We start from the raw sequence: 22,042 nt of genomic DNA, 5'->3' as shown, positions 1-22,042 counted from the left end.
TACTTTAACCCCTGTATGAATAATGCTGGTGCCAGAAACAAATTTATTAGACATTATAATGGCCACATGATTTTAGAATTTTCTGGTAAACTGAACTTTGAAGGTGAAAATAAAATTACCATGCACTATACAATAAACTGCAAAAGTTCAAATATCTTCTTTATCAAATACATGCTGACTTACTTTAATGTACTCCCAAGCCATGTTGCAAAATCCTTTTCAACATGCTTGAAATAAAGAAAGATCTTAGTTTTTTTTTTTCCCTTGAGAAATTCATAGATTCAGAAGCATCTACAGCTCTGAATCAAACATGGGGTATAAGAGAGTAACAGGTCAAAAACTTGTAATTTTTTAGTATAATGTTCACTATGGTAGAGTGAAAGAAAATAAAAGATTAAAAGAGGGAGAAGAGGAAAAGTGAGATAGAGGAAGAAAGATGTGAACAATTCGCACATATTGAACTTCATTAGATTTGTATATTTAACATGGAAATAAATTGAATATATACTTATTTGTCACATAAAGAGAATTTTAAGTATCTTCTAAAAAGTATTTTCATTTGTAATGTCTGCCAAAACACAGACTATGATTAGTTTAAAGAATAAACATGGTGTGTCTTTGTATCACCCTGCATTCTCTCCCCCTTTTAAAACCATGCACTAGTGAAATTTATTTTTAAAAATAATATAAATTGTTGAAAATGGCTGATTTTTATTTTTATTTTTTGCAAGTTGCAGCCCCAAGAAAATAATTTAAGTATTCAGCTAATCTGTGTCCATGCAAAAAAAGTTTCTTGAATTTCATTCAGTACGGTGTAGCCACAGAATTTTGTTTTTCAGAGTCCCACACATCTCGGCATTAGGGGATCGCGTGCCTGCTGGAGCTCTGCAGTCTGCCACTGTTCACGTCGGACTGGCTGCTCCGGTCACCGTCCAGAGGAGGGCTGACTTTTTGTCCTGGACCACTTCTTTGGTCTCCTGCTTTTCACCTGATGCTTCCTAGGACTTCGCTCCTTGACTTGTAACATGGCTTAATGGCTGTATAGCTCCATTTCTGTGGCATAACAGGGCTTTGGGGTCAGAGAAATGAAGAAAAAGGAACGATAAAAATATAAAGGTGCCACTGAAAAGGGCTTTTGTTGCATGAAACTGACTGATTCTTTGAGATTAATCCATGGCTTCAGATTGGACCAAAACGCGAGTATTAATTGAACTCCAAACCTGATAATTCTTTGTAGTTCTGCTCTTTCACCTGAGGGCCTTCTTTAGGGCACAATGTGTGCAACTTCCTCTGAGAACACAGGATCGCTTTGTATCCCTAGAAACAGGCTCAGAAGACACAACATTAAGCATGCAGTGTTACCAGGGTTTGCTGACCTGTGGGTTTTTTTTTTTTTTTTTGTAACGCTGGTTGCTATGACAACAGTTTGACAGCTGCTATGAACGAGAGTAAGAAGGTCCGGTGGAACTTTCCAGAGATGATTGGGAAGCTCTTCTTGTCAGAGGGGCCAAGGTTGGATCTACTAGAGATGAAGGGGGGAAAAGTTTGAACCATCCAATCACCATATTGGACAGCTCCAGTTCATCTAAAAGTATCTGGGCCACTCCCATAAAAGATTTGTGATCCATGCGGCCATAATCTCCCCAGACAATGATCTGTTGGCAAAATAAAAAGGAGAGTAATGTCAGTATAATCAGGTACATGAAAACTTGTAAACTAAAATACATCCAGTTAATGTGCGGACATCAGACATCAAGTTGGTGGTATCTAATTCTATAATAGTTGTCTTTAACAACTAGACTCCAAAGGTGTATCAGGAAAACTGCATGGAGTATGAGGACCATAAGTGGCCCAGGGGACTCGAGTTTATGTGTGATGGGGGGTGGCAAGTCACTTGAAAGGAAACAACAGTGTCTATCGCTTCATAGCACTGGCCACTGCTTTGAAGTTTCCCAAGAATTTTCGCTGCGAGGAATAGAAAAGAATGCGATGAGAAAAGATGTTGGGTACAAAGTTTGACTCCATGAAAATACTTTCTTAGGTAAGAACAATTCAGGAAATACCTGTAAAACCTTTCCTTGTGGACTTTCTTCGAAAGATAATAGCTGCTGGTAAAGGGGTTCCAGCGTTTTTCTTGCTACTTTTGTTTTCTTTTTGGCTATGCAGACTCCATTATCTAATAGATACACCTTTACATACGGTGCTTGGGAAAGAAAACACAGAGGAGAGTTAAGCGGTGAGCTATCATGGGTGAGATCTGCAACTGCTTCATCTTAGGGTGAAAAAGCTAGCAATCCAAAGTCACTGGCCTTTCCACATTACGTCAAAATCACTAGATAAACAATGGATAACTATCAGCCATTCAGGTAGTTTTAGGCAATGTTGACACAGCTTCTGAGTTGATTACTATTTTGCCATCATCTGGTTATATAGATCTGAACACTGCCTTAAATAAAGTAAAATGCTTCTCGTCCCTAACAGAGATGTCTTACTCAGACTTAGTCTTTCTTTTGTTAATACTTAAATCTAATTAAACACGCTTGAAATCATAGTTTTACACACCCATTCCCACAAATCACTTATTTACCACTCAAAAGGGTTTATGTATTGATGGTGGTGTGGGTACAAGCATGCGGTTGGATGTAGTATGTTCAACTTAGCTGGGAAGAGGCAACTAATTATGAATTCCATGGCTTGAAATTTATCTGATAGACTCTTCATGTATGCATTTTCATGCATGTAGAAATTATGATATTCTATCTAGAGGAATGGGTTGATTAGCTCCAAGACCTTATAAACACACTTTCCTTAATATCACCACTGTAAGGTTGTACAATAGGTCATATATATTATAATTTAGATTTTCTGCAAGGATAGGAAAATTAAGAGATTCAAAATTATATCCAGTCAGTGAAGGTGCTAAAGTAAGAAACCAAGTTTCAGAATCCTCAGTAATTGTTCTATACATCAGATCTGATGACCTATACATCTCTGCACAACGCGCCTGGGGTCTGTGGCACTTTCTATGAAACAAGCACCTTAGTACGTACCTTCAGGACACAATATGTGACATCACAATAAAAATTTATAATGCTCTTTTTCTTTATACACAACAGGAAGTAAAAGTCTTATAATGAGAATGTCCTGCATACATAGGCTTATGCTATTTTGGGGTCTGTATGTTATTCTTATTCTAATTCTAGAACTCTAAGAATTTCCGAGGAGAATTTTGAAGCTCCAGGTAAACTGAAGGATAACATAAAATACCAGTTAATGAGAAAAACACCTTTTTATGTACATGTTGTACAAAATGAATTATCTAAGTATGGTAGTTTTTATTTTGCAGTGGTTACAACTACATACGAGTATGTACTTCTTTTAACAACTTATATTATCCCCACCAGACCACCCTCACTGATGCTTACTCAGGATAAATACACAAACTATTACAGATAACTGACTCATTTGTTGGTATCCTTGATTATCTAAAAACAAAGTTTTCAGCAGCTAGTCAAAAACAAAGTCTCTGAATTGAAAAGTGTAGATTATGAACAATAATAGAAGAATCTCTTCTGTTTTTACCTGGCAGTGTCTTGGAACCTGGTTTTACAACAAGGCCACGAGCCCGAATGATTTCCACCTCCAACTGTCCCTTTTTGTCCATCATTCCTACCTGAATGTCACCTAATGGTATGTGAGGAAGAGACACACAGGATTTAATATACAAGCATAGTGAGAAAAATGCTGGTGCCAAAGAACTTGTTTTAAAATCATTTCATCATTTCCCATTTATTTCCTAAATTTTTAAATTCCTATATATTTAAAATCTTACTAATGATATCTCACTTTTTTAAAGTAAATTTTATTAAATACAAAATGGGATAGTAAATTCACTCTTGTTTCTAAGAAGTTGCAAAAAGAAAATATTATCAAAAATACAATCAATTTTTAACCAGAAAATTTTTTTTCAATTTTTAAATGAATAAAATTTAATATGGCACTAAAAACAGAAATTAGAATAATGACATTAGTTACATGCGAGGTCAGTAATGGTATTACTATGTTTACAATATTTTTAGTTATTTAAGTTAATATTTATACACCTACAATTTCACTCCCCCCCAAAAAACAACTTCTTCAATGATATCTCACTTTTAAAAGCATGTAAATTAAATGGAAAAAAATTAGTTGAAGATGTTTTAATTTTTAAGATCTAAGATACTCATTCCTGCTGAACAGTACTGTTAAAGAGTCTATGAAATTAGAGAACGTGATTTTCAATAATCTAAAAGAAGAACAAGGAAATCACGTGACAGAAATTCTTACCCATTGCAGGTGTAGCCAGAGTCTGGCGCCCCACTAGCTGGGCAGGGCCAAGTCCATCCAGAAAATCGCTGAACTGGCTATCAGAGGCCAAGCGGACACCAGGGAAAATCAGACTAAAAGCAAAATAACACATGGGATTAAACCCTTACCCCCTGTTTACGCTCAGGCAGCTCAGGTTTCCCTGTAGCCCCTCCCTGTGGCAGGAGCAGTAGGTGACACTGTTTTGCCACTTGTATTAATTGGATCCCAACACCCCATGCCACCTCCCTGGCTCTCCCTCCTTGTTCTCTAGCAGCCCATGTATGTCACCAGAAGCACTTGACATGCTGTACTGCAGGCTTCTGTTATGCCTCTTTCTTTTCCTTGTCTGGAGGGCATGGACTATGATTTCTATCACACGTACCGCACTCAGTACATACCGAACACTTACTCCGTGACCAGCAGTATCATACTTAATCATCTTAGCTGCACTACGAGACAGATTCTATTATTTAACCCTTTTTATACATGAAGAAACTTCTTTCGATCACCCCCACCAGCACACAACGTACTGTTATTTCTTCCACCTTAAAAAAAAAAAAATCCCTTCCCTCACCCCACTTCCCTCTCCAGCTACTACCTTATTTCTGTCCTTGAAACTCCTTGAGTTGTCTCTATGTGCTCTCTTCAATTTCTTTCCTCTCATTCTCTCTTGAAACTCTAATCAGTTTTTCCTTGCTTTATTTTTCTCCACGCCACTAAAATTTCTCTAATCAATGTTACCTAATAGCCACAGGGATACTCTGGGTTAATTAATACTACTTAATTAACATCAATGATGTTAATGTATAACATATTAACATCACTTGACACAATGGATCCCCCATTCTTCCTTGAAACACTTTCTTCATTGGCTTCCCAGACTCTCTACTGTTCTGGTTTTCCTGTTTGGCCACTCTACCTCAGTCTCCTTTGCTAGTTCTGCCACTAAATATTAGGGGCTTGACCCTTTGACCTCTTATCTTTTCTATATGTCCCAATTCCTTTGGTAATCTCATCCAGTCTCATGGTTTTAAACACGATCTACGCTGATATTACCCTAGACTGACATCTCTGGCTCGGACCTCTCCCTTGGGAGGTATTCTAACTGCTTTCTCAACATATCTGCTTCGATGTCTAATAGGCAACTGAAATATCACTTGTCCCAAACTGACTCCTAACCTCCAAACAAACAAAAAACCAAACTCTGTTCCCTTCAGAGGATCCCCATCTTCAACGGTAACTTCATTCTTTCAATGGCTCCATCTTGGAGTCGTCTTTCGTCCTTGTTATGGACTGAATTATGCCCCCACCCCCATTCATATTTTGAAGCCTTAACCCTCAGTATGACTCTTTGGAGACAGCGTCTTTAAAGAAGTATTTAAGGTTAAGTGAGGTCATAAGGGTGGGGCCTTAATCTTATATGACTGGTGTCCTTCTAAGAAGAGGAAGAGACACCGGGTATGCATGCACAGAGGAAAGACCCTGTGAGGATACAGTGAGAAGGAGGCCATTTGCAAACAAAGAACAGAAGCCTCAGGAAAAACCAAACCTGCTGACGCCTTGATCTTGGACTTATAGCCCCCAGAACTATGAGAAAATACATTTCTGTTGTTTAAACCACCCCATTCTGTGGTATTTTGTTAAGGTAGCCTTAGCAAACTAATATACCCTCTTTCTCTCATTAGTCACATCAAATGCTTCTATAAATCTTATCGGCTCTACTGTCAAAATCCATACAGAATTTGACCTCACTAATGCTACCACTCTGATCCAAGCCATCGCTTTCTATCTTCCGTATTACTGCAACAGCCTTCTGATTGATTTTTCCATTGCCACCCTTATTCTCCACCCCCACAAATAATCAGAATGGTCTGTGAAAATTAAAGTCAGATGTCAGGTCTCTGCTCAAAATCCTCCATTGGTTTCTCATCCCTCTCAGAGTCAAAGCCAAGTCCTTACAACGATATGTAAAGACAACATAAACTGTCCAGCACTGCTCCTCACATCTTACTTCCCAGTCTGTTACTCCTCTTGCTCTTAATCCACAGTGCGGACACCAGCTAAGTTCCTGCCTCAGGGCCTCAGCACTGCTTCAGCCTGGAACGTTCTCCCTCCCATATCCATACGCTCACTAACTTCCTTCAGATCTTGACTCAAATGTGTCTTTTTTCCTGTCTGCCCTACATAAAGCCCTACCCATATTCTCTATCATCTGTCTCCCTTTCTTTATTTTTCACCTTAGCACTTATGCCACCTATTCTACTATATATTTTACTAATTTTTCTTGTTTAATGGCTATCTGGTCTATTAGACTGTAAGTTTGGTGAAGGTAGGTTTTTTTTTTTTAAAATATATTTTGTTCACTGATACATCTCTAGCACCTAGAACTATGCCTGGAATACTGTAAGCACTTAATGAATAATTATTAAATTCAATCAGTTAATTAAAATGAAGCCTAGAAACTTGCCCAAGTTTCTACAGTATCAAAAAACCAGATGAGAATTTAAGCCTATATGATTTTAAAGCCCATGCTCCTAACCACCGATATTGGCTCCCTTGCTTGGCTTGTATCCCCAACCCACAGCATAGTGTCTACAGTACTAGAACTTCTAGTGTCCTATTTGTTGATTGAACTTAAAAGTATTCATCCCATTTCTCCAATAAGATTAAGAACATCTGGAGTGCAGGGGCCGTAGTTTAAACATTTTGATATACCCAACAGTATCTAACATAATGCTTTGCAATGATGAGTACTCAGTGCATATTTACATTTTACTTGATTCTCCATCTCTTTTAAGACATCCTTCGTCAACATCAAATCTGTTTCTTCCCCCAATCTTAATTCCCAAATATACAGTTAATCCAAACATTTTAATGTTACCATAAGTATCCCACATAACCTTATTTATAAATGCATAGAAACCATACACATCTCATATATATATATATATATATATATATATATATATATATATATATATATATGTATGTATATACCAGAGGTGCCAAAAAAATGTATACAAGTGGATACTTTGGTCAATGTTACTCAAGCAGTAGTTCACCATAATCAGAAGTGTCTGGACACTGATGGTAACCACTTTGAGCACCTCTTGTAATTGCAGAAGTCAAACGTGACTTGTATTCATCTTTTCTTATCGGTATATATTGAGTATTACAATTTTAATAGTTTTCCTTTCTTAAAATGTGTATATATTTTTTGGCACCCTCTGTGTGTGTGTATATATCTATATATATCTAGATATATAATTGTGCTAGACAAATGATCCTTAGGGCATATCATCAATATTCTGCCAGCAGCTCCTATGGCCTGCCATCTGTTAACTGGGTACATATATGTTGTCGAAACATCAGATGCTTCCATGGAGATGACAGATTGAGGTCAGCAAACCCCACTTTGTTTTGTTAATGTCATTTACGCACCCATCTACGATCTGCAGTTGCTAATTACTGTTTATTTGTTGGTGACAAGGCTACACGATCTTTATAAATGTTTGAAAAATATCTTAGGTATAGTTGATTCAAGGGGAAGCTACATGTCAACTACATATAGGAAAGGCTCACCAAGTCTCTGTGACATTTCTTTTTGGCTATTAACATTTGTCTGAATTGTTTGTGACTGCATGGAATTAAGTATGTATCAATATTCTATACTTTTTAGTAATAATTCCTAGAGAAAAGATTTTAAAAATTAGCACTGTTCATGTGGCATGGCATGAGTGCTTATCATTTTTGTGCTTTTATGTATTATTTCAAATTAGGGCAAACTTTTATTTGCATGTATTGGGTAAGTCACATTTTAGCATCTTGTCATTAAAGCAAAACATTTTATCCTCCAAACTATTTCCTTTGACATAAAAAGCCAGAAATGTCAAATTTCTCAGTGTCAGGTGAGCAAAAATTCTCTCCACAGCAAATCAGCCCGTGAAAATTAAAATGGTGCTGTAAAGTGTGTGTTTATTTTTGTGAAAGCAGAAAGAGTGAGATAGAGAAGATGGTCAGGAAAGCATGGAAGAGATGCACTTTATAGCCATCTCACTCACTTTCCTTCTGAGCTATAGCTGTTCATGCTGCCATCTGTAGACTCTCGGCTTGCCTGTCGAGTCATCCAGTTCCTCATTTCCACAGCCAGGCCTGTTTCTGTACTTCTTTGGACAGTGCTCCGTAGCTTTTTACCTCCTGCTTCTGCACAGACAGAAAACAAAAAGGTGATAGATTTGTCATCACCATCTGGTGACAAAAAGTATCAGCCAACGCTTTGAGGTCTTCAGATGAAAAGAACTGCATACATACAAAGCGCTTTTATTAAGGAGACAGAAAGAAAAGGTATTTCAGACAATGCCTCGTTGAGTGGGATGAAAATTTTCTGAAAATCTTCAAGCAGCACAAATACCATTGTTTTATTTGCATTTAAAACAGTGTTCAAACTGGTAACAAAAGAACAAAAGGATTCAACTTAAGGAAAATAAAATAAGCTTTGTTTTCATTATAATATTTGAGTGCAAGATTAACTTATGTCTTTTTCTTTTTCCTTTCTTTTTGTCATTGTAAAAGAACGAAGCCTTCATATTGTTTCCAAAGAACAGGTGGTGAGTAATCCTCAATTCTAACTGTAACTTTCACACAAAAACCTGGTTTTGTAGGGTGATTGATATTAGAAGGCAAAAAAAGCTATACAAAGGAGATGGCCCTGTTGATAATAGTTTCACATCTGTGGGTAACTTTCAGAGAACTCCTCAAAGGGGTTACAAAAACCCAGCGAGGCCAGTGAAAAAAGCTTTGCAAGTTTTGGTCATGCATAGCTATGCCCTCAGGGATCTTCAGCAGCTTGGAGACAGGTTTACTGATAGGAGCCCATTAGAAGACCAAATGGGAAACTGAGTCAAGTACCACAGATGTGACAGAGGTAAGAAATGCTATCTGGAGAGGTCAGGGACGGAGGAGCTTCGTAGAGGGAGTGGAATTTGAGTCAAACTTGCAAAATGGGTAGCATGGAATCCAAGAAGAGGCAGAAGAGAGAGCTTTTGCCAAGGGAAAGGGCACGGACAAAGGTATGACGGTAGGGATGACCATGCGCAGTGGACAGTCGGTGCCAATAACCAAAACCTACGGAGGAGTGGGGGTGGGGGTGGGTCACACAAGAAACTGAGACCAAGTTATAAAGGGTCACGTCGGAGCGTGGGGTTGAGAGACTACTGAAGCTGGAGCTACAGGGTGACAGTCCAAATTATCTGTATTAATTTAGTTCTTTTCAGGTCTAGATATTTATCCACAGTGACCATGCATATCATTAGCTTTTTGGGATTTGGTAAGCTCTTTTAGTGCCTGGTGTTAATAATTTCATTTTAGATCAATACATATTTGCTGATATTGTCAGTGACTTGTTGAAATCCCTTTCACCAAACCTCTTAGAATATTTGCTCACCATTTTGAAACACTGCTTTAAATTTCATCTATTTTCCACTTCCACCTTTAATGTACATCAAAATGCTTTAATAAGTATGTATGAAATAAAAGTTATGATTGATCTACAACACAGTTCCATAATCTAAGGCTGATATTTTAGATAATTGATAATAAACATGTTGTACTGATATGAACTTAAGATGATATAAAGCAGCCCCCATTGATGAGGAAAAGCTCTTTTTTACAGAGGAATGTTAGTTGATAAACGTAAAAGGAATGATAAAAATTTAAAATTCTCAATTTGCAACCTCCAATGGAATGAATGAATCAAATAAGGCACATTAATGGATGCTAACATCATTGGATAAAAGGATAGTCATATGAGCCCAAATATCATTCCACAGCTTCGTTCTACTTATTAAAGGAAAACATACTTTAACACCAGAGGACCTGGCTATCACCATCTTAATCAAGTAGTCAAACTTAGCGGCACTAACAGCAAGGAAGTCATATGTGTCTCCTGATATAAAATACACAGTATCACCTATGCAGTTGTTCTGGACAAAAATATGCAACTTGTCTCTCATCAGATCTTTGGAATCAACTTTTAGTTTTCAAAAAGGGAAGATAGAGTAACAAGATAAATGACACACACATACACAAATCTCACAAACACAGAATATGGGATTTTGTTCAAGAGAATTGGCATAGTTCCTTAAAATAGTTATTACCATGAAAACAAACAAACAAGATAGGTGAATTGTTCCAGATTTTAAAATATCAGAGATGTAACCATTAAATGCTATGAGTGTACCTTGACTGGTTTCAAGAAACCCTAAAAGCGAAACACTCTAAAAGTAATTCTGGGACAAGTAGGGAAACTTTGAATATAGGTTGAATATTAGATGGGATAATAAAATGGTTAATTTTCCTAGGTAGATAACGGCATGTGTTATAACAAATGTCCTTACCATTACAAAATACATGCGGCAGTATTTAGACCTAAAATGTTATATTACCTGCAATTTCAAATAGTATAACAAAAATTCATAAAACAAAGAGGACGAAGTGTTTTTTAAAAAGGATGGGGATGAAGAGTAGACCTTGGTATTCATAAATTTAATATTTGTGATTTCATTTGAGAGTGATCCCAAAATGACCACATCAGAAGTAATAAAATTTGTCCAGGTGTGAACTGAAATCATGGAAGGTGCTAGGCTGGAGTGAGGGAGCCAGGCCAAGGGCTAAGTCCTGGCCTCTGCTTGTAACTTTGCTGTTCACTTCCTGTGAGGAACACTTGTGTTACAAATCACCATCAAGTGAGACATACAACTTCTGTGAAGTTTGAAAATGTGGAATGAGGATATGTTCAGGAAATAAAGGACTTTCAAAGGCAATGATTCCTAAAGGTCTCATGATACAGCCATTGCAATGTCAAAGATCTAGTATTTTTCATTTAATGTCTGATTCTACCACAGTGAAAGTGATGTGAAAATCTGCTATTCTAGGATGATAAGAACCGGCCACCATTTGTCAAATAAATACTATAATGAGCATGTAATCCTTTTGTTTACAGATTGTTGTTGACATGGGTCCTCTTCAGAGCAACTCTAAAAATCCCATTTTACAGATAGTCACCCAAGGGCCCCAGGAGGTTATGCAATTCCTTGAAGCCACATAGAAAAATGACAGAACCAGAGCGTGTGCACAGTTCCCAGATTCCAAATTCTGTTATTCACGGAGCTGTTGTCAGAATATAGCCAATGGGTAGCTTGTGCAGCTGTCTATGGAGAGAATCCTAAGCTAACTGTGTAACTGACATGAAAGGCCATTAGAAGCTGCTGGGGGGTGGGGGGTGGGAGAGCAGAGCACAATGCTGAGGTCAGGTCCTGCTTGCTGTTAGACTGTTTCTCCTTGAATTTCCACTCTACCATGTACACACTGGGTGACACTGATTCAGTTACTTACCCTCTCTGTGACTCAGTTTTCTCAAACTGTGAAATGGCAGTGATGATAACAATGTTTACCTCATAGAATTTTTGTGAGAATTAAGGAAAATAATATATTTAAAGTGCTTAGGAGAGTGCCTGGCATGTAGAAAATCTTCAATTAATAGTATTGTTATTTCTATTACTACCAGATAGGGAATCAGTAAACATGTATTCTAGGCCAATCTCTACCACTAACAAGCTGGCTCTGTGGTCTCGTCAGAGTCGTATTCCCTCTCTGAGTCTCCGGCTCCTCGTTTATGAAAAAGACAGGGGAGAGGGGAGGGTGACAGAGGATCTCTGATCTCTTTTAGCTCTAAAGTCTATGAATTTGTGTCACTAATGTATGACCAAGACCGCGATTAACAGCATACATTGAGGAAATAAAGCTACTCATCGTCACCTGACGGAATCAAAGAATTCTAGAACAATATGCTGAACATTTATAAGAGCTCTTTAAAATATGTCTTTTAAACGTACATTTATTTGATATATTTATAGACTTATTTAGCAAGTAAATGTATTTTCAGTACCACAAATCCTTTGCATCATGTTCACAAAAGTAATTTAACCTGAATATAATTCATTATGGTGATTCACACTTAGTGTTCCAAACGCTCTGTCAGGTTAGTCCACCTAAAAACTGAATCCATAGAACACTCAATGTCTATATAAGTAGAGTAGAGTAGGCAGAGTTCTAAGATGGCCACCATAATTACATTACTTACATGGCAAAAGGGATTTTGCAGATGTAATTAAGGTTACTAATCAGTTGACTAATCAGATATGGAGATTATCTGAGTGGGCCTAACATACACACAAGGGTGCTTTCTCTGGTTGGTTCCAGAAGAGTCAATCGGGAAGATGTGAAGCACAAGATGGATTCAGTGTACCTTTGCCGGCTTGAAAATGGAGGAGGGGACTCTGTGGAAAGGACCTGAGAGTAACCTCCGGCGGCTGACAGCAATGTCTGGACAGTGATACCCTAAGCAGAAAACCCAGCCATGTCACGCCATGTGTGAACTACAGAACTGTGAACTAATAAACGGATGTTGTCTTAGGTTGCTAAATTTTTGATAATTGTTAAGCAGCACTAGGTCATTTTTTAGATAATTTTTTTTTTTTTTTTACTGGAGAGAACTATGAAAATAATTTATTGTAACCATAGGAGTAGACCAACTGAAATTATTTGTAAGAACTCAATAGCCATGATAAAAATTGTGTGTGCATACACACACACATACATATATATATACCCTACATACATATACATGTATATGTGTATATATCAAAATGTTTAAAAATACTTAAGTAGCAAACTACAGAACGAAGGCCCAGATTATGTTTTAGCGCTCTTAAACCACTCAATCTTGTGTCAGGTATTTTAAGACAAAGTGCATTTGGAGAAGATGCCTGTAAGTGAAAAACAAATTCTTGAATTGCAAAAAATCACAGGCAGAAAGCTGAACACAGGAGGTGTCCCTGTTATTCTGCTCTGCTTAGTCTAATGACTCATTTACTTGGCTCCCTCTACATTCAAAGAAAGCCACTTGATTAAATAAACAAACCAAAGGGTCAGTTTCCCTAACAATATCTGAAAACCAGAAAACCCTGAGTGACTTGACAACAAAATCAAAAGGTCCTCTCTGCTACTAATTTGGAAACTCTCCTAAGCCCCAAGACGAGGCTCACAAGGAAATGCCAAACTTAATGTCACGGTGACCTCTTTCCAAATTTTGTATCCACAGAAGCCATTCCCGCTTGCTCTCAATTAGAAGGTGTCATCTCCCACTGCAGACAGACTTACTTTAGAGTCAGAGTTTTCTTGATGTTAATATGGAAAATGATTCATGGAAACAGATTGGTAGATTCTGAAAATTGACTTTAATTTTTAGTTTTGACCATGATTTAAGTGCTTTGAGTTAATAAGGCACTAGTTTTGAATTTTATTCAAAATTACCATTTTCCACAGTGAGCATAATTTAGAAAAGTCATTTTGTACTACATTTAAAGAATTTATAAAATGCATTAAAATTAGAATTTCTAAAATTACTGATTCATTGAATTTCAGAAGCTGGCTTAGGGATCCAGTGTACCTTTGTAGTTTATGTACTCCCTTATTGTAGCAGTGAGAAAGCTGAGGTCCTGAGTGGCTACTTCCTCTTTAGTAGATTTTCATCTTTAAAAACCAGTAATAATTTCAAATTGTACGTTAACTCTCTTACACCTTCTTCCTCTAATTCCTCAAACTTTCAAGTAAAAGAGTTGCCTAGAGCACTCTCCCCAACCTCCACGATGGCCAGTTGATATATAATCCCATCAGTGGATTTTATATCAAGACTTGAAAGAAATTGATTTATTTACCTATTTGGTCTTGCAAGATCTTAATACGGGAACACTCATGAGTAGATTACTATAATTGCATATAAAAGTTGTACACTTATATTTATGTGTGTCAGAGCTTCTAGTTATAATATAATTCAAACCTCTGAAAGTGTAAACAAAATAGGGACAAATAGCTGACCATTTCTCTTGGGCTAATCCAGGATCTGCAGTGACAACTGAACTAAAATAGAAATTAATAAAAATTCATAGTTGATTTTCAAAATTGTTTTAGAGTGTAACACAAATTCATTCCAACAGCTTTGTTACAACTATTAGGTTGGTGCAAAAATAATTGCGGTTTAAAATGTTAAAAATAGTTGCGAAAACCGCAATTACTTTTGCACCAACCTAATATTACGAAAGTTATGTAGTTAATAGCTATGATACAGTTAACGACAAGCAGAGGTCATAATTATGGTAGATATTAGGGCTGTTTAACTATATTCACTTTTCTCCCCACCTCTAAAGCTAGGTGTGGTCATGTGATTTGCTTGGCCAATGAAATATGAGCAAAACTGGCCCATATAACGTCCAGGCAGAAGCTTCAATAGCCACTGTGTGACTCACCGTGTTCCCTTTCCTATATGAAACAGCAACAGATGCCTTCATCGGCCTGGGACCCTGACTATAGCCACAAGCATGACTCTCACTGGACACGTAGATAGAGTGAGACACGAATTTTTTGTGCGAAGTCACTGATAATTTTGACGTTTATTATTACAGTCTAACCTAATCTATTCTAACAGACACACAAACAATAGCCATAAGACAGTATTCCATTCTCTTGTAACTAAGAGGTTTTAAACTTTTGTAATTTTTTCCCCTTTTTACAACATCATTAAAATATTGACCAGTTTCAATACAGTTGTTAATAAAAACTCTGCATTAGATAGTCTATTCTATAACTGTTTTCATGGCTTTTGTCTTATAAATATAAAGAAATTTTAATCATTGTTCTTAAACTTCAGACTCATATTTTAAAAAAAACCAAAATAATTTTAAATAAACTTTTACTTGTAGAATAGTTTTAGATTTACAGGAAAATTTTGAAATGGTATAGAAAGTTCCAGTGTACTCCATATCCAATTTCCTCTATTACTAACATCTTACTTGGCTATGGTATATTTGTCATAATTAATGAACTAATATTGATACATGACATTTACTAAAGTCTACATTTAAATTTCCTTAGGTTTTTTGTGTGATTTATGATGTCACATTACATTTAGTTATTATGTCTCCTTAGGCTCCTCTTGGAGATAGGTTTTTTCAATGTCTCTAATTCCTGACATTCTTTTATATTTGTAACTCCTTTTAGTCTGCTCTTTGTATGTGAAATTAATGTGCTTTATAGTAATTCAAAGTAGTATAAATATACTCATTGAAACCACTTATTTTTAGTAAAAACAATATGTAAGTTGAAAATACCCATCTAAAGAAAAATAGAAAATATATCATGTCATAAGTGAAAAACGGCAAATGTATGAAAATGACTCATCAATACTGAATTAATTTACACTGTATGGCAAAATGTAAAAGAACAGAGTTAATATCTTTTTAATAGTTAATATAATTTTAATGTTTTTAAATAGTTTATTAAAATAAATAGTTTAATTACGTCTCAAATAAAAATTCAAATGAAAATCACCATTCCCAATGTAATAATTGATTCAATCAAGGATTAACACTGCACTTTAAAATCATTGGATGACAAGTTTTTGGGAAACAGGATATTCATATGGTACCAAAGTATCACACCAGAGATTACTTAGTAATAATAAAGGGAAAGATATATCTCTTCCATAGAGAGAAACTGGCAGACACCTTTTAACCAATGATCAAACTTAGCATGCCTAAGAATGAGAAACCTTAACATGGTGTGTCTAGTGATGGATGTATGAAGTTTACACCTCCTGTAACATTTATAAGAAACGTAAGAAATAGAGAAAATAATCAGACAAATTCAGATTGTTGGACATTCTAGAAAACAACTTTGGACTCTTTCAAATAGAGTTGCATGAAAAAAAGTGAAAGTACTGTTTTAGATTAAGCTGAACACTCAAATGCAATGAATGAGCCTTGACTAGACCCTGGATCAAGGAGGAAAACACCACCACAAAAAGCTATGAAAAAGTTTTGAGACAATTGAAGAAAACTGAATATGGAAAGACTATTAGATGATAGAGATTTTTTTGTTAATCTTATTGTTTATGTAGTTTTCTTAAATCAGGAGACATGCTGAAGTACTTAAGGGTGGGGTATCATGATATCTGCAACTTACTTTACTCTCAAATGTTCAGCAAAAATACATACCATATGCATGTGTGTAAGCGTATATGTGTGTATATGAGTAAAGGGAGGAGGAAGAGAGAGAGGAAAGATAAAGTCAACTGAAAATCGGTCAGTCTATATTGTGGATGTTCATTGTACTCCTCCTTTTTTGTATGTTTAAAATATTTCGCAATAAAAGTTGGGAAAAAAATCAATTACTAAATTCAAAACAAAGTAAGGAAAGAAATAACTTCTGTATCTTGACTTACTACTTTGTGGAGATACTTTGTATATAATATCTACCTATCTCTAGTCCCCGTAACAGTGTTGTATGGTGGTTATTATTACTATCACTCTCTATATGAGGAAATTGTTTAAGTCACACAGCTGGCAAGTGATATTAAATGAGACTTGAACCAAAATCTTAATCAGTGTCAAAGTCTATTCTTATTTCTCAAAGCATGCTGGCTTCCATCTTCATTTAGTATTTTGGAGACTAATTTCTAATTCCAGAGTAATCAGTAGCTGAAAACCTCATCTCATGTCCAAATAAACTTAAAGTTGTTTTATGGACATTGCTGAGATATCATTCACGCTCTTTTGTTTTTTGCATGACAAATGGAAAAAATGTCAATTTTATGGCTAAATTCTGACTTTGTGAACATGAGGGCAACATATATTTATAACAAAATTCAAAATAATGTGGTAGAAATAGCTCTTCCCTATGACATACATATGCATTTCTATCTCTCAGCATGTCATCTTAGACCTGTCAGCGCCAAAAAGTGGAGATTTCATCATATGATGCCATAGCATTCAAATAGTACTAAATACACTGTGAAAAATTGTGAATTTGTTGGCATGTGGAGTTGAGAAGGATCTTGATTCTCTGTCTTGACTCTCAGCAATAAAACAAAGGGGCCATTACAAGAACAGAAAACTACAGACCAATATCTCCCATGAACACAGATGGAAAATCCTCAACAAGATTAGCAAATCAAATCCACTGAATAAAAAGAATTATGCACCACGATGAAGTGGGATTTATCCCAGTTATGCAATGCTGGTTCAACATTAAAACATCAGTTAACATAATCCATGGTATCAACAGGCTAGACAAGGAAAATAACATGATCATATCAGGAGATGCAGAGAAAGCATTCTGAGAAAATCCAACACCTATTCATAATTACAAGCTCTCAGTAAACTATCAATAAAGGAGAGCTTCTTCAACTTGATAAAGAATACCTACAAAAAACTTAGAGCTAACATACTTAAATAGTGAAAAACTTGAAGCTTTCCCACCAAGATCAGATACAAAGCGAGAATGTTCCTTCTCACCACTCCTTTCAACATCATGATGGAAGTTCCAGTTAATGCAATAAGACAAGAAAAGGAAATAAAAGGTATATAGACCGAGGAGGAAGAAACAAAACTGCCTTTGTTTGCAGATGGCATAATTGTCTATGTAGAAATTCTGCAAGAACTGAGGTAAAAACGAACTAACAAGCAATTATAGCAAGGTGGTAGGATACACAGTTATATACAAAAGCCAGTTGCTTTCCTATATAACAGCAATGAACAGGTGTAATTTGAAATTAAAAACACAATATCACTTACATTAAGATCCCCCAAAAGTGAAATAGGCATAAATGTAACAAAATATGTACAAGATCTATATGAAGAAATCTATAAAACTTTGATGAATTAAATAAAAGAAGAACTAAATAAATGGAGAGCTATTCCATGTTTCTGGATAGGAAGACTCAATATTGTTGAGATGTCAGTTCTTCCCAACTTGATCTATAGATTCGATGCAGTGCCAACCAAAACCCTATCCAGTTATTTTGTAGATATTGACAAATTGATTCTAAAGTTTATATGGGGAGGCAAAAGACCCAAAATAGCCAACACAATTTTGAAGGAAAAGAATAAGGTTGGAGGACGGACATGACCCAACTTCAAGACTTAATGTAAACCTACAGTAATCAAAACAGTGTGGTATCGGTGAGAAAAACAGACACATAGGTCAAAGGAACAGAAAAGAGAGCCCAGATATAAGCCCACATAAATCTGGTCAAGTGATATTTGACAAAGGAGCAAAGGCAATACAATGAAGCAAAGACAGTCTCTTCAGCAAATGGTTCTAGAACAACTGGACATCCACATGCAAAAAAAAAAAAAAACCCCAAAACAAAACAAAAAAGAATCTGGACACAGATCTTACATCCTTCACAAAAATTAACTCACAATGAATCACAGATCTAAATGCAAAATTATAAAACTACTGCCAAGATAACATAGGAGAAAACCTAGATGGCCTTGGCTATGGCGATGGCTTTTTAGTTACAACACCAAGAGCATGATCCATGAAAGAAACAATTGATAAGCTGGACTTCATTAAAATTACAAAGTTTTGCTCTGTAAAAACACTGTCTGGATAATGAGAACACAAGTCACAGACTGGGAGAAAATATTTGTAAAAGACATATCAGGCAACGAACTGTTATAAAAAATATACAAAGAACTCTTAAAACTTACCAATAAGAAAACGACTTGATTGAAAGATGAGCCAAACATTCTAACAGAACCTCTCCAAAGCAGCTATGCAGATGGCAAGTAAGCACATGAAAAGATGCTCTACACCATATGGCATCAGGGAAATGCAAATTAAAACAGTGAGCTACGACTACACACCTATTAGAATGGCCAAAATCCAGAACTGACAACACCAAATGCTGGGGAGGATGTGGAGCAACAGGTACTTTAATTCAGTGCTGGTTGGAATAAAAAATGGTACAGCCACTTTGGAAGATAAGTTTGGTGGTTTGTATAAAACAAAGGGGTTATACCAGAAGATTAGAACACCATGTACCTATTGTGAGTTCCTATAATTATTAATCCTGATTTTTAACAAGAAATAAAACCAAGCTTACCACTCTTTTGCAGTAAGATTATCCTATTTTTTTCCATAAAAGTTAAGGCTTATCATTTTGGTATTCTTAACACAATTAAATATAAGAAATTATAGCTCTCATTGTTATTCTTCTGGGATTTGTCATTTTTATGGTATTTTCTTATTCCTACTAGCTGATGTTGCTATTATGGCACTACAGGGGATCAAATCAAAGCCCATTAGAAAATAATCAAGCTAAATTATTTAGAAAATTGCCCTTTTTGCTTTTTTTTAAAAACAGACAGATCTACTCTTGGTCATACACCAGTTCACTGATATCAGTGACTGTTTCTCTCCAGAATGGACATGAAATGCCACCAACCTCTTCTTATCAAATTAGCTATTTTGAGGCAGCATTTGTAGTGGGAAGAGCATGCTACTTTAGAATATGATGGTATGAGTTCAAGTTCCTATTTGACAATTGTCAAACTCTGGGCAGGTAACTTACCTATCTGAAGCTCAGAGTTCTTTTGCACAAACTTGAGATCATAGCATATGTCACAGGACATACCTCATGTAGTGGCATTTAACAAACAGTGATGAATAAGGATCGGCTACTATAATCTGTGTAAAAGAGTTTTAAAAACTGTAAAATGCTATGCAAATCCTTATTTGAAAAATGACTGGAATAACGTGCAATTATCCAAAACTTGCAGGAAGAAAATTATGTAAAAGTTAAGTGTGGCCTTGCCATACAAAGGGTGAAACTGGATCAAAAGGTTGCCTTCCTGCCCAAACCCACTGTTTTCTGATGATATCAAGGGGGGACTGCCATTAAGTTGAGAGTAAAGGAAGTGGGCAGGAGGACACAGAGGCTAAAAAGTAAAAGAACAGAAACTTGAGGCTTAAAATATTTGTCAAGTGAAGTGTTTGGCTGGAGGTACTCACACTTGAAACTAACTAGAATCAAATAGTCTGGAAGCCTACTATATTTTTGAAGGACCTGTACAGAAAAAATAATTACTAGCCTACGTACACAAGTCTGTTCAACCCCTAAAGTAACTACTGAGCTTCCTGATCTGCACTAGCAAGAAGCAGGCCATAAGCTACGAAGCCTCCTCTTCAATGCAAACCTCTGTGGCCATGAAGAATAAAGGACAAAGAAACACTTTCCAGAAAACAGAACCAAGGTTGCCAGATGAGTAAGCCAACAAATGTACTCTATTGTCAACCTTTGCCATTCCTTCTGAGTGGCATTTGATAACTCCTGTGGATTACTGATTGTTTTGTTTCCCCGATACTCTCCTTTCAAAATGAGAATTTTTATTTTGGTTATTCTGTTGCTTATGTACCATTTAAATTGGATATATTAGAGTCAGATAACTTATCTTTAGGTTTACTATAACATGAAAAGCCACATCTGGATGTGAGGAAGAGTACTACACATCACTCAAAGATTCTAGATTTCAGTCTCTATGCAGTAAATGTACGACATTTTAAGGTTGTCTTTCTGGGGAGGGATTGACTATGTTCTCTGTGTAAAATAAGAGTGTGCATGAATATTTGGGTGGCCAAATCTTCGGAAAAAGTTATGAGAGCCATATTCTTTCTTGTAGCTTTCTTCCACAGATTTATTTTTCCTCTCCTGTCTGCTTATGCTTATTGAGCAAAGAGAAAAATAACCAATAGCAAAAACTAGTATTTTAAAAATTGAAAATAGGTAATTAGACTGAGCTTAATTATTTTCCCCCACTGACAATTATTTATTAAGTAGATATTTTTAATGTTTTAGGCTCACCAGCATTTGAACCCTCTTCTTATGTACGAGAAATATCCTATCTTTCAATTATAGAAGCTAAAAATGTCAGGTGTCGTTTTTTCAGCCTCTTTGGCAATTAGCGCATAGCACATGGCCAAGGTTCTGCTCATCAGACACCACTGTCCCAAACTTTGAATCTGAAGCTACTGAAGCAAAGAACCAGAGACACTACAGGCTCCCATTCCAATAAGGTAGTGGCCAGCATATGTAATTTCTAGGAGGGGTTTATAACAGTGTAGTGATCCAACATCAGTGCTGACACTGGTGCATGCTGGGATGTCTGTACCAAGCAGAAGTGGTAGTTCAGTAGGACGAGTTCTGCAGTATGGTTTGGGGCAAACTTCTTGACCTCTGGCTAAGGCTCTCCAGTCTTCCTATAGATTCTGTGACCTATTCCATATCTCTTAGCAAATACCTTTTCCACCTAAATTGCTAGAATGGTTTTCTGTTGATTGCAACTAGGCACCCTAAATGAGACATATTGCATACACATTTCACTTACAATTTATAATAGAAAAATATGTCCCTAGTCTATATGGAGCTATGTATACTCAACTTCTAGGTGTAGCACAAAAAACACATTACATTCAACTCTTGTACCTGTAAGAATGGAAACAATTATTTAATCACTTTGGTCCCTTCCAGTTCTAATAGCTTCTTTCCATTCCATGATATGAATGCAGAAACCAACCAGACACTTGTTCATTTATTTGCTCACTACATATTTATACATACTTACTGGGTGTAAGGCACTTTGAGAGATAATAAATATATGTAACATTTGATCATATAATTCCTTATTATAGGCTCTTACAATTCAGCAGGTGAGCTAAAATAGTAAAGAAACAGTGATAACCCAAGGCAATATATTCTAAGTGCTGTATGAGTGGTATTAAGTATCCAGAACTGTGC

The 22,042-nt window shown here is 36.2% G+C and overlaps 1 protein-coding gene across 50 annotated transcripts in view; it reads right to left on the bottom strand.

Moving 5' to 3' along the window:
• Window positions 1-262: 262 nt before the first annotated feature.
• RIMS2 (regulating synaptic membrane exocytosis 2) overlaps window positions 263-22,042 on the bottom strand; it is a 605,364-nt gene continuing 583,584 nt past the window's right edge. For 31 of the 50 annotated variants that reach the window (XM_033125917.1, XM_033125941.1, XM_033125919.1 and 28 more), the window contains 5 exons: window positions 8,409-8,550; window positions 4,327-4,439; window positions 3,583-3,684; window positions 2,064-2,203; window positions 1,437-1,655 (listed from right to left, as the gene is read on the bottom strand). In XM_033125917.1, coding sequence (XP_032981808.1) covers window positions 1,437-1,655; window positions 2,064-2,203; window positions 3,583-3,684; window positions 4,327-4,439; window positions 8,409-8,550 — 716 coding nt within the window. Of the gene's footprint in view, window positions 1,656-2,063; window positions 2,204-3,582; window positions 3,685-4,326; window positions 4,440-8,408; window positions 8,551-22,042 lie in introns of all 50 variants that reach the window. The other 19 variants (XM_033125943.1, XM_033125918.1, XM_033125937.1 and 16 more) reach the window with 1 other exon arrangement.

The sequence above is a fragment of the Rhinolophus ferrumequinum genome, chromosome 14 (genome assembly GCF_004115265.2).
Source record: "Rhinolophus ferrumequinum isolate MPI-CBG mRhiFer1 chromosome 14, mRhiFer1_v1.p, whole genome shotgun sequence".
Classification (NCBI taxonomy): domain Eukaryota; kingdom Metazoa; phylum Chordata; class Mammalia; order Chiroptera; family Rhinolophidae; genus Rhinolophus; species Rhinolophus ferrumequinum.
Note: the sequence above shows the minus strand (reverse complement) of the source record. Positions and strands in the feature narration are given on the sequence as shown.